The sequence below is a fragment of the Mus caroli genome, chromosome 1 (assembly GCF_900094665.2).
Source record: "Mus caroli chromosome 1, CAROLI_EIJ_v1.1, whole genome shotgun sequence".
NCBI lineage: Eukaryota > Metazoa > Chordata > Mammalia > Rodentia > Muridae > Mus > Mus caroli.
In genome coordinates this window covers 38,320,553-38,332,012 of record NC_034570.1, presented here as the reverse complement: position 1 = coordinate 38,332,012, position 11,460 = coordinate 38,320,553, and the positions used below count along the sequence as shown (strand labels likewise).

Genomic DNA, 11,460 nt, shown 5'->3' with positions numbered 1-11,460 from the left:
AAAGAGAGGCCCATTGGACTTGCAAACTTTATATGCCCCAGTACAGGGGAACGCCAGGGCCAAGAAGGGGGGTGGGGGGTAGGGGAGTGGGGGGATATGGGGGACTTTTGGTATAGCATTGGAAATGTAAATGAGCTAAATACCTAATAAAAAATGGAAAAAAAAAAAAGAAAATGTTTTCTTTTCTCTGGGTGCACTTTTTGGGCACCGTTGTTAAAAATCAGGTGGCTGTACCTTGTGGCCTTGTATGCAAATCCTTGGTTCTATCATTGGTTTGTGTGTCTGTTTTTGTGCCAGTACCATGCTGTTTTTCTTACTATGGCTTTGTAGTGAAACTTAAAATCAGGAGTGGTAATACCCTATAGTATTCAGGATTTCTTTGGCTGTCTGGGTCTTTGCTTCCATATGAATTTTAAGACTTCCCACCCTCCAAATCTGCAAAGAACATCATTAGAATTTTGATATGGAATCTATCGATTGCTTTTGGTAGAGTAGCTATATTCACAGTGTTAAAGCCTGTCAATCCATCTGCATGGGAAGTCCACCTTTTATTGACTTTCTCACTTTCTTCAGCATCTTAACGTTTATGTCATCGACGTTTCCCCACATCCTTGGTTAGCTTTATTCTGATTTCTTTCTCGGTGTACTTGTCAATGGTATATAGGAATGTTACTGAGTTTTTAATTGTTGATGTTGTATCCTGTCTTTGCTTGAAAGTATTTATAAGGTCTTAAGAGTTTTCTAGTGGAGTCTTTAGGGTCTTGTATCTTACAGCGATATCATCTGCCAATAATGATACTTTGGCCTCTTTCTTTCCTATTTGTTTTCCCTTTTCCTGCTTCTCTTGCCTTATTACTCTAGCTAAGATTTCCAGTGCTATATTGAATTGAGAGTAGAGAAAGTGGATCCCCTGTTCGGGATTGAGTGCTTCATGTTTCATGTTCAGTCTTTATTATGTTGAAATGTGTTCCTTCTATTCCGAGTGTCTTCAGGCTTTTGACATGAAAGGACATTGGATAAGCATTAAGAGGGTTTTTATTTTTTGAATTTATGATCATGTGACCTCTGTCCTTGAGTCCATTTATGCAGTTTATATTTTTTATTGTGTATTGATTACATTGATATGTGTATTGACCCTTCCTTGACTTGACTGTGGTGAGTGATCTTTTTGATGTTCTTGAATTCTGTTTGTATCATAAGGAGTTGTTGTCTTGTTCACCCTCTAAGAATGGAGTGTGCATACTATAAGGGGTCAGCAAACAAGGGGAGTTTTTATTTTGCAGATGGGAGTACCAAGTTAAAAGGAAAGTAGAAACTTAAGCTGTGGGTAGTAGCAGGATCCCCCAGCAACCATTGCAGCTTTGCTTTGACCTCTTCAAGGGTCTGTGACTGGAGACACTGACCAAGAGGTTCCTGAACAGTGTTGCAGCTCTGCATTTGCAGCTTCCTCATGCAACTGTTAACAGTATGCTGAGAAACAAACCTGCAGAGGTCTAGAATGGCACAAGCAGTGACCTTAAAGCAATGGCTCTCAACCTGTGTGTCATGACCCTTAGGGGTGGGCGTCAAATGATCTTTTCATAGGGGTCATCTAAGACCATCAGAACTATTAGATATTTATATTTATGAGTGAAATAATAGTTATGAAGTAGTAACAAAAATAATTTTATGATTGGGGGTCACCACAACTGAACTGTGTTAAAGGGTCATAATATTAGGAAGGTTGAGAACTACTGACTTAGACTGTAGGAATGTTCTGCATATTGATTTCTTGCTAAAATAGCTCTGCTTTCCTCGGTGAGTGAGATCTGAGGAAGCTTCCCCCCTGGAGACAGTCTCACATGTAGCTCATGAGTGTCCTGAGCCTGCACATTGGTTCCCATTTATTAATGCCGATTTTGCAGTCATCCTTGGTGTTTCTTTGTGGTTCTAGTACCCTCCATACAAATGAAATTCTCAGATGTTCCATATAGTATTGCATAGAACTCAAGCATTTAAGTCATCTCCAGTGACCTGCTTTGGTCAGGGAGCATGCTATGCAAGTAGGAAGTAATAACATAGGAAGAAGTCTTCATTTACTCCATATACTAAAACACTTCCGATCTGCACTCAGTGGAACTCAGAGAGCCTGCTGCATGCTGCTGCTTAATTCATCTCTGTTTCTTTAATGTGCTATGAATATACCAATTAATGATGATTATTTTATTGTGATGTAGGGGATGGAACCCAGGGCCTTCTTCATGTGCTGCAAGCACTCTGCTGCCAAGCTTCATTCTTAACCCAGTAGTAACTTAGACTTCTACTGAGAGTGCTTACTGTTCTTACATGTGTGTCCTAAAACCTAAGGCCAAAGTCTAGAATGACTTTAAATAATTGATAAAGTGGTAATTGGCACATAGTTGCTTTTTGGTGAGGTGCTGTGTTCTGGATGCACACCAGATCGGCTTTATTTCTAAAGTATACTCCTGAGAAAACTGTTTGCCATTTTCTTCCTGAGACAAATAACATCAGCTTTCATTCAAGGGGCTATAGATGGCTGTTCATATTCACAGTTCCATATCACTTTCTACCAACTACAGTTTGAAGGTATTTGGGGAAGGGTTGTATCTGTAGCAAACACAAACAGTTTTGTTGTTATTCCCTAAACAATCTGGTGTAGTGACTATTGACATGACATGCCCCTTATGTTGATATCAGTCCCCATCTGAAAGGACCCAAAGCATTACTGTCTAGGGGTCTGGATTAGGTTTGTTCTCTTTCCCATTAAAGGATTTTAAGACAGGGAAAATCTTGAGTGCAATAAGTATCAGCAGGGGAAATCTTAGACATTGTGGGTAGATCAGGCAACCTTTAATTAGGAGTGAGATAACATGCACACAGTGACTACACAGAGAAGACCCTCTGATGGAAGACTTGAACCCCTGGTCTTTCCTCTGTTTTATCAGACCATGTCAGGGGTCTCAGGTACAGCCTGTTCTCCACAGTTGGGGTTTTAAGAGTCTTTGGGGGGAACTTTCTTTCCTAATTTAGGGTTGGTCAGCTTGATAATGGAGGGAATTGATAGGCTCACAACTTTGGGGTAAGCATGCCCTCCCTGATCTCTACCTTAAACTTGAACTTATCAAACTAGTCTATTGCAAAGGGATCCTACTAGAGAGAGGAAATTCCTACCAGGCCTTCAGGCCTTTGTCTCAGATCAGGAGTATGAGGAGGCAGCAGGAAGTTTGAAATATTTGTTATCCATTCGAGGTCCCTCTTATGTGTCTACCTAGCTGGACAGTCTCTCAAAAATACACTGGGGACATATGAAGGTTCTGTGTAAGTACCCTTGGGTAAGAGACTTGAACATTCTTCTCTTCTTAGGGTCTTCTGGGGTCTCAGAAGTAACCCCTGAGAATGCTGAGGGATATTGCTGCATCCAGAGCTAAACTTAGGTTGGGTTTGTTCTGTGGCTGATGGATCCACTTACTCTTGGGATTTACTTTACAGTCTTGTGCCTCTGAACCATGTCTCTCTCCTCCCACTTTATATTTCCAGTGTGTACCTGCCAACTCACTCCCCTGAGACAGAGAGAGTAGCTAACTCCTGGGTTGGGTCTGTAGTTCAGCAGTATAGAGAGCTTGGCTAAGATGCTAGCAGCTCTCTGCTTGAACCCCAATACTGTTTGAAAAATGACAACAAAGTAGAGTGGGTCTTGAAGAAGAAACCAAGGGAGGGAAGGAACCACCATATTCAGTTCTGTCTGTGTTTTTTCTGGTCTAGTAGAGGTTATATCTCTGCTGTCTGTTGCTGCTAGCTTGTAGCTTCTAAGAGCTTAGCCAGGAGGGTGGGAAGGGAAGGTGACTTGTGACCTGAGTCAGAAGCTGGAGACAAATGGATGGGGTGTGTGTAGACCACTTGAACTTTTGTATTTCCAGCTCCCACATGCCTACCTAAATGAAGGAGATGGTAGAGAGAGAATCATTTGGAAAGTAGGGCATCTGTCCAACCTTCCCAGGTCTTCCAACCTAGCCTCTGCCCCAAGGCAGAGCCCAGAGGCCTTTGTTCTCTCACAGCACTGGGAACATAACACATGGACTGGCTCTGAGCAGTCCATGCCAAAGACAGTCTGTGACTGGGGTGGCCCTGGATGAAGCAGGAAGGGCTGAGTGCAGAGCTCAGTGCCCAGGATTGCTACCTTGTCTTCATTAGCCCTTCAATCTGCCTGTGTCTATAGTATGCAGCTTGCCCTTTTGAGAACATGGAGTCTCTTCCTAGCAAAATTCTGTACTGTAAAGAAAGATCTCTGCCTTCCTGCTTTCAGGGAACAGGCCCCTGTGTACTGGATGTGATGTTCAGTTCAGTGACCGTTAACATGTCACTGTACCAGTTCTGCTTGCTGGAGACAAAGATGGTGCAGACAGCCTCACTCCTCCCCTGTTAAAACAATAACTACAAAGCTGCACAGAGATTTATTTAAAGCACTCAGCTCCAAAGCATTAATAAGAGAGAACATTTAAGTCTGCATTTAAGTCCTTTGGCTGCTTTCTATGTTAATTATGTTGTTTTCCTTCTGGGATGTCAGTGTGCACTGGGGACCCATGGAGACTTTGCAGGGCGGGAGGGCATTGGAAGAGCAAATAGAAGACAGAAAGTGCAGATGCCCAGTCACTGCGCCAGGGACTCTGACAAGAATGGAATTGCAAAAACTTCTAGAGTAGGAGACAGTCTCGTTATGTTTCTTCACTGTCTTAAGTCACCTTTAACATGGACCACTGACTTCCTAATGCTCCTGTGCTACACGCACACACACACACACACACACACACACACACACACACACACGGGAGGGGGCAGAGAGGGAAAGAGAAAGAATAAGACTGAAGATTGAACTCAAGGTCATTCCGTGTTTTATTACTCTTACATCCTCAGGTCTTTCTATAACTATTTTTGGGAAAGGCAGTCTCTCACTATCATGCTGGCCTGAAACTCTTGATCCTCTTACCTCTGCCTCCCCCGGCTGCGGATTAATGTGTGGTACCACTATGTCTACTGCATTCCATATTTTGACCTGGCTGAATATAAGTAGTGCTTCTCTTCTGCTGTATCGACAGCAAAAAAGATCAAATCTGTTTGTTGCAAAACATGTAGGGCTGGTGTATACCTGGGTGGAATGATGCTGTTTCCCTCATGGTTTGTCAAGCCAGAGTTTGTCCGCAGGATTCTGAGGAGTGCTCCCCTATGCCATCTGTACAGAGCCTGGGGACTGACCGGGGAACCACATTGGACTAACTTTTCCTTTTAAATCTCTTCATATTATAGTTTTACCCAGAAATACCCACCTGTAAAGTTTTTATCAGAAAAGGACCGGAAAAGGATTTTGGTAAGTTTGCATACAAGATTTACATTTATAATATTAAGAAATTTGTTTTATGATGAGATTTCAATGCTGTCAAGTTCTCCCTCCTCAAGTAGCTAATTCTGTGTTTTCTATTTGTTTGCATTGTCTTAATGGCATTACACACTGATGAGAAACCGTGTACCATCAATAGTACCCTTGACTATTGTGCCATGTATCCTTGACTCCCTTTCTCCTCCGGGGTTTCAGCATCCACTGAAGCTGCCTTCTATCCCCACGACTTTGCCCACTTTGAATCTTTCATGTGAATGAAAGGATGAATGATGATACACTATGCCTAGCTTCTTTGTGTCTAGCTTCTTTCGTTGAGAATCATATTTTTAATATTGTTTCACTACCTTTTTTTTTCATGGCTGAACAATGTTCTTTTGTATGATTGTGCCATATCTTGCTTGTCCATTTCTCAGTTGATGGGCATTAGAGCTGTGTCTATTCTGAAGCTATTGTGAGTCATATTGCTGTGAACATGATGTTATGTAGGCTTTGACTTCTTTCTTGTGTAGTTAGGGATAAATGGAATCCACATTAAAAAGGCCCAAATTAAACTATAAATAGTCAAAGGTAACATAATCTTGTATTTATAAAGCTCAAAAAGAATCCCCTTAAAACTAACCAAAGAGTTGAAGGCTGAAGAACACAGTTTACGAGGAGACCCTTGAAACTTCACACAGCAGCTTTTAACCTTTTCTGGTTCTTGGACCACACTGGTGAATATCCTGGGGCTTCCTTGACTAAGAGTCTCCCTGTTAAATATTAACTCAAGCTCTCCAGGGAAAAAGATGAATCTTACTATTTTGTGGGAAGTTACATAGAGATTTTACTGTTTTGTTTTTTAAAGTCACATCTTTATTGGGGCACCAGTCATATGCCATGTAATTCACTGTTGGCTTCACCATATGGATAGGGTAATGCCACATTTATCCAGTTGTGATGGGCCCTTTTACTTAGCATAATGTTTCAAACATTTGTTCATCATGTATTAGAACCATTTTTGGGCTAATTGGCTGTTTTTGGATACTTTTTTCAGTGTTGATTGCTTCCCTTCTTACCATTCGATCACAATTGTGTTTTTGATATATATCTGCAGGACTTTTAAGACTTTTTTTTTTGCATGTTGTTTTCTCATTTTGTGAGTGGTCTTTTCACTCTCTTGATGGTAGTGTTTGAAGCACAAAAGTTTTATGTTGCTGTATTAGAAAAATTCTAACCAGAGAAGAATCAATTGTACATTTGGATAGACAAGAGAACTTTTTGTATGGGCTGTGACCCAGGCTAATGCTTTGGAAAAGGTCAGTACCCCCCACTGTATCTTCCAGCCAAATACAGTGTGGCCACCTGAGGGCGATCTCTGAGTCTCCTGCCCACTAAATGAATTTTCCTCACAGTTAAGCATGTTTGCAGAGCAGAAATGGTAAGAACAGACATTTTGCTGGTAGGTGTTTTAAAGGTATCAATAAATGCACACAAAAAATTTGCAAGCAATACTAAAGGCCACAAACTTGGCAGGTGGCAATAAAAATATGCCTTTCTTATGACATTTGTCCAGCTAGCTAGCAAAGAAGGAGAGATAGATATCTGTCCTCCAGGTTGTTTCTGGCAAGTGTTTCCCTTCCCCAGATAAGGAGTAGCGCCTTTAGCTAGCAGGTAGATTTCAGCACACCAATAAAACTTATTTATTTATTTATTTATTTATTTTAAAGCATTCTACTTTTACATAACCCTAAAGTTGCTAGGCAAGAATTTCTACTAAATTCTGAAACAAGTTTGAGTCCTGCATAAACACACAAGTTCATTTGCATCTCTTCTCTTGAAGTCCGCAGCCCTTCAAGGCCCGCAGAATGTAGAGTAGTAATTTAATTTGTCAGATGCATATGCAGTTGTATGTGTGTGTTCAGATGGTCTAATTTTATTTTTTGCCTTTGTTGTTTGTGTTCTATTGGTAGAGTTCAGAAGTCATTGTCCAATCTAGAGTCATAAAGATTTGTGTCTTTTTCTAAGCGTTTTCTAGATTTGGATCTTAAGTTTAGGTCTGTGTATGAAGTGTGTATGAAGTGAGAACATAGCTGTTCCAGCGTATGTTTGAGGGGAAGGTTTTTATCATAGATGAGGTTGAGTATCGTCAGAGCAGGAAAAGAAGGTAGTAGACCATGGCCAGGAGAGTGAACAAGGCCAGGAGAGGAGAGAGAAGTGGAAAGATGAAAGATGAAGAGAAGAGAGGGGGCAGAAAGGACTAAGAGGGCACATGGACAAAATGGCAGGATTATATAGGAATGAGAAGCTTGGGGAAGGGGAGACTGTGAGGGGAGAAATTTAGGGTAGGAAGTGGAATGATAAGAGCTGAGAGGAGCCATAGGTACTGACTGAACCTGGAGGCTAGTGGACACTTGGATTTGCTATTGAAAAGTGTAGTTATCCATTTATCCTGAGTTTCTTTTGGGCCTACAATTTTATTTTGAGATAATTTATGTGTATAGTGTTAGGTGATGGGCTTTTTTCTTTTGCTTTACAATCTGTGTGTCCTGTTTGTTGAAAGTGAGAAATCAATTGAATATAAGTATTTATATTTGGACTGTCATGTCCACTGACTTAAAGAACAGTATTGATTACTGTGACTTTGTGGTAGGTTTTGAATTTGGGTGGCATGTCATACCACCTTGTCTGTCTCATCCACAGTGTGTGCGTGCGTGTGTGTTTCCAAGATGGTTTCGGCTATTCTGGATCCCTTTGCAATTCCTTGTAAATATTAGGATCAGCTTACCAAATCTTCCAAAGAAGCCGTCCGTGATTCTGGTAGAGACTGTTAAATCTATAGTGGACCATTTTGCCATCTTAACATAGGCTGTGTTATTCTTTATGGGATCATGTCTATTTCTGGATTTTCTTCAGAGTATCAGTATCAAAGTCTGTTCTTCTAGTGTCTCTGTTGCCATGTGCCTGACTTATCACAGATCTGAAGGACTACAGTTGTGTGTCTGTATTGCTGTAATGTCCATTACACATGTAATTTCTAAGGCATAGAGTAGGTAGTTTCTGATGATCAAAAATGTCTTAGGTTATGGTGACTGAGGTCCTGTGTCTGGCTCAGTTACCATGTTACATTGTGGCAAATGTAGAGGGCAAGGGAAGAGAGAGGCTGAATCTTTGCTTTTGTAAGTGCCACAATGGTGGTACTAATATACCTAGGGGGGCAGATCCCTAATGGCCTCCTAATGTCTGTTGCCTCGTGGAGTACATTTCTGATAAGGTGACTTTGGTGGACTCAAAAGGATAGTCACATTGGTACTTAAGTACTCTGTGGTCTTGAAGATTTTTTTCTTTGTATCTTACTGCAACAAATGCATTTAGGATTTTTGGTTCATCTGCCATCTCATAGGTTATACACATTTCAGCATCCTTTGGTGCGTGAATATTGGTGTCTGGCATATTGTTTAAAACCTAAGGCCTTTTGCATAATGTTTAGAGCCTTAAACACAGAAGAGGTATGTCTGGAAATTTATTTCTGTTGATTTGTTGGGCAGCATAAGTTAAATGCTTACCTGAACGAGGCTATTTGAGCTGCCCAGTAGTACCCATGGACTCTATGCACGTTGAGATGAGCTGCTAAGTTCAGAACCATGCCATGCTTGGTTCTCTGTTAGGCTTCCTGGGAAAGCTGTATAAAAGCTGAATTTCTGCTAATGTTTTCTATTTAAAATGCTTGTGTGATTAAAATAAAATTTATAATTAGAAAAGTATAACTACATAAGTATGTTATACAAACCTCTGAGTATTTTCACTAGAGTGGACTTGCTTAAGAAGGAAACAAAAGGAATGGCATGCATGGTAGGTAATCCATGCTGCACAGGATGCCTCAAGAGCTGCCTGCTCAGGCTGTCAGAATCTCAGAAGTGGGTGTTTATAGTTTAATCGACTGCATTTCTGCTCCCTTACATGTCTCCAGGCCTTTTGGCTACAGATATACTAGAACACCACAGAGGAGCTCACATCAGAAGCATTTGCACAATGATGTGTGGAGTATCTGTCAGCCAACACAATGAGCGTTTTTAAGTTTGTAATCATGGACCTCTTTGGGAAATGTAACAGGGTGAAACGGTGATTAAAATGTGCTGGAGCCAGTGGTACCTCTGGCCTGGAATCCTAGCTACTCTGAAAGCCGAGGTGGGAAATTCAAGGCCTTTCTGGACTACAAAGTGAATTTAGGCAACTTTTTGAGAACCTGTCTCAAAAAGTGAAAAGAAAAAACAGCAAACAAAATATGTTTGCTCTATGCAGAGTGTTGTGATGTGGCTCATGCAGAGTGAGCATGTGTGAGGTCCCAGAACCCCCAGAAAGAAGTGTTAGAATGTGTTACATTTGAATCAGATATTTTCCCAGGAAATCCTTATATTATAGATAGGTTCTATATAGGTAGAGTGTAAATATATTGCTGAAACAAAATACTTGACAATGGGCAAATACTACTACTATTACTACTACTATGTGGGCTAATATTACTAACACTACTAATACTAATACTACATAGGCATGTTTTGCTCCTAATTTGGGAGGCTGACCATCACTTGGTACTCTTGAGGATCACCTGGTGGAGGACGTGTGATGCAGGAGGATGTGGGGACCAGAGTGATGTGGTGGGGCAGAAAGCTCGTGCTCCTTTATGACATCACCTGAGATACATAACTGGGATCTCCTGAGCTCCATTAACCCCTTCTGAAAACAGCATGGAAACCATAGCTACTTAGGGAAAAGCAGTGGTGGGTGAGCTTGTAACTGCAAGGTTGGGGTGGGGAAGAGTCCTTCAGGCTAGTGAGTGAATATCTAAGGTTATCTTGAGAACATCAGCTTCTCTGGTGTCTTTTTATCTCTAAAGCAAAGGGGTGCAAAAATGTCCTTAATCTGTGAAAGCTTGCCTTTGGACTTGCACTCAGCCACTGCATTTTCAGAGCATAGGAAAATGGCTAACTGCTGTTTTTGACCAGTCTTATTGGTGTCTGTCCTTCTTACCTGTGGGCAGCATCTTGTACTCTGTGAAATGTTAATGGAACAAGAGGTTGGTGGGTACTGGCATCTTTTAGAACCACATTTCTAGTCATTTGTGTACTTTTATTGTAGAGAGAATTGGGTTTTCTTATGATATCTCTTTCAGGTTGAAAAAGTAGGTAAAGAGAAGGACAACTTCATATCTCATATAACCTCAGTCATCTTACTCCCCTCCCCTCACTTACCTCACTCACCTCACTTAACATCTCAGCTCCCCTCACCTTATCTCACCTCCCCTCACTCACCCCACCTTATCTCACCTAACCTGACTCACCTCGCCTTATCTCAGCTCACCTCAGTTAGCTCCTGTTGTAAGTTGCCTAGGCTGGCCTTTAACTATTGGTTCTCCTGTCTCAGCCTACCCAGTACTAAGACTGTAGGGAGCTTAGGGAAGCTGAAGTCCAGGTGGAGGAGAACAGCACAGAACAGTGCTTTCCTTTCTCATCGCCTGTCCTCTCCCCGGAAGGAAGCCGTCGTGGACTTCCCCTCACCCCATGCTAACATTCATTTTGTATGGATTATTATTTTCATTTTCAGAATATGTTTTAACATAATCAGCATGGCACATCTGTGGTGATTAGGATTGAGGAAGCATGTTGCTGCTGGTCCTCTGTGCTGGCCCCTTACTGCTTCATTCGCTCTGGAGACCTAGCTGCAGCCTTCATGTTTCTGATCCCTCTTGGATGTAACCAGGCAGCGGAACATCACTTATGGCTTTCTTCTATAAGAACATCTGTAGTTCTCATTTGTGCATAGAAGTAATTGGGAATATGTTAGCTTCCAAGTATAACTGAAATACCATATACATTTTTGGTAGTTAGGCAAATCTTCTGTACTTTGCTGATCACTTTAAGAGAGTGATTCTAAACCCTAGCAGTAGTGCTTTTATAGCTGTGTACCATTGTCCCTCCACACCTGTAAGGGCAGTTTCTAGGGCCTCAAGGGTAACAGAATCTAAGGGTGCCTATACCTCCCTTTCTGCACTTTATTTTTTATTTTTAAAGATTTATTTATTTATTATATGT

At 41.3% G+C, this 11,460-nt stretch overlaps 1 protein-coding gene across 7 annotated transcripts in view; it reads left to right on the top strand.

Annotated features, from left to right (window-relative positions):
• Uxs1 (UDP-glucuronate decarboxylase 1) overlaps nt 1-11,460 on the top strand; it is a 79,091-nt gene that overhangs the window by 27,892 nt on the left and 39,739 nt on the right. For all 7 annotated transcript variants that reach the window (XM_021166509.2, XM_029477478.1, XM_029477471.1 and 4 more), the window contains one exon: nt 5,302-5,362. In XM_021166509.2, coding sequence (XP_021022168.1) covers nt 5,302-5,362 — 61 coding nt within the window. The remainder of the gene's footprint in view (nt 1-5,301; nt 5,363-11,460) is intronic.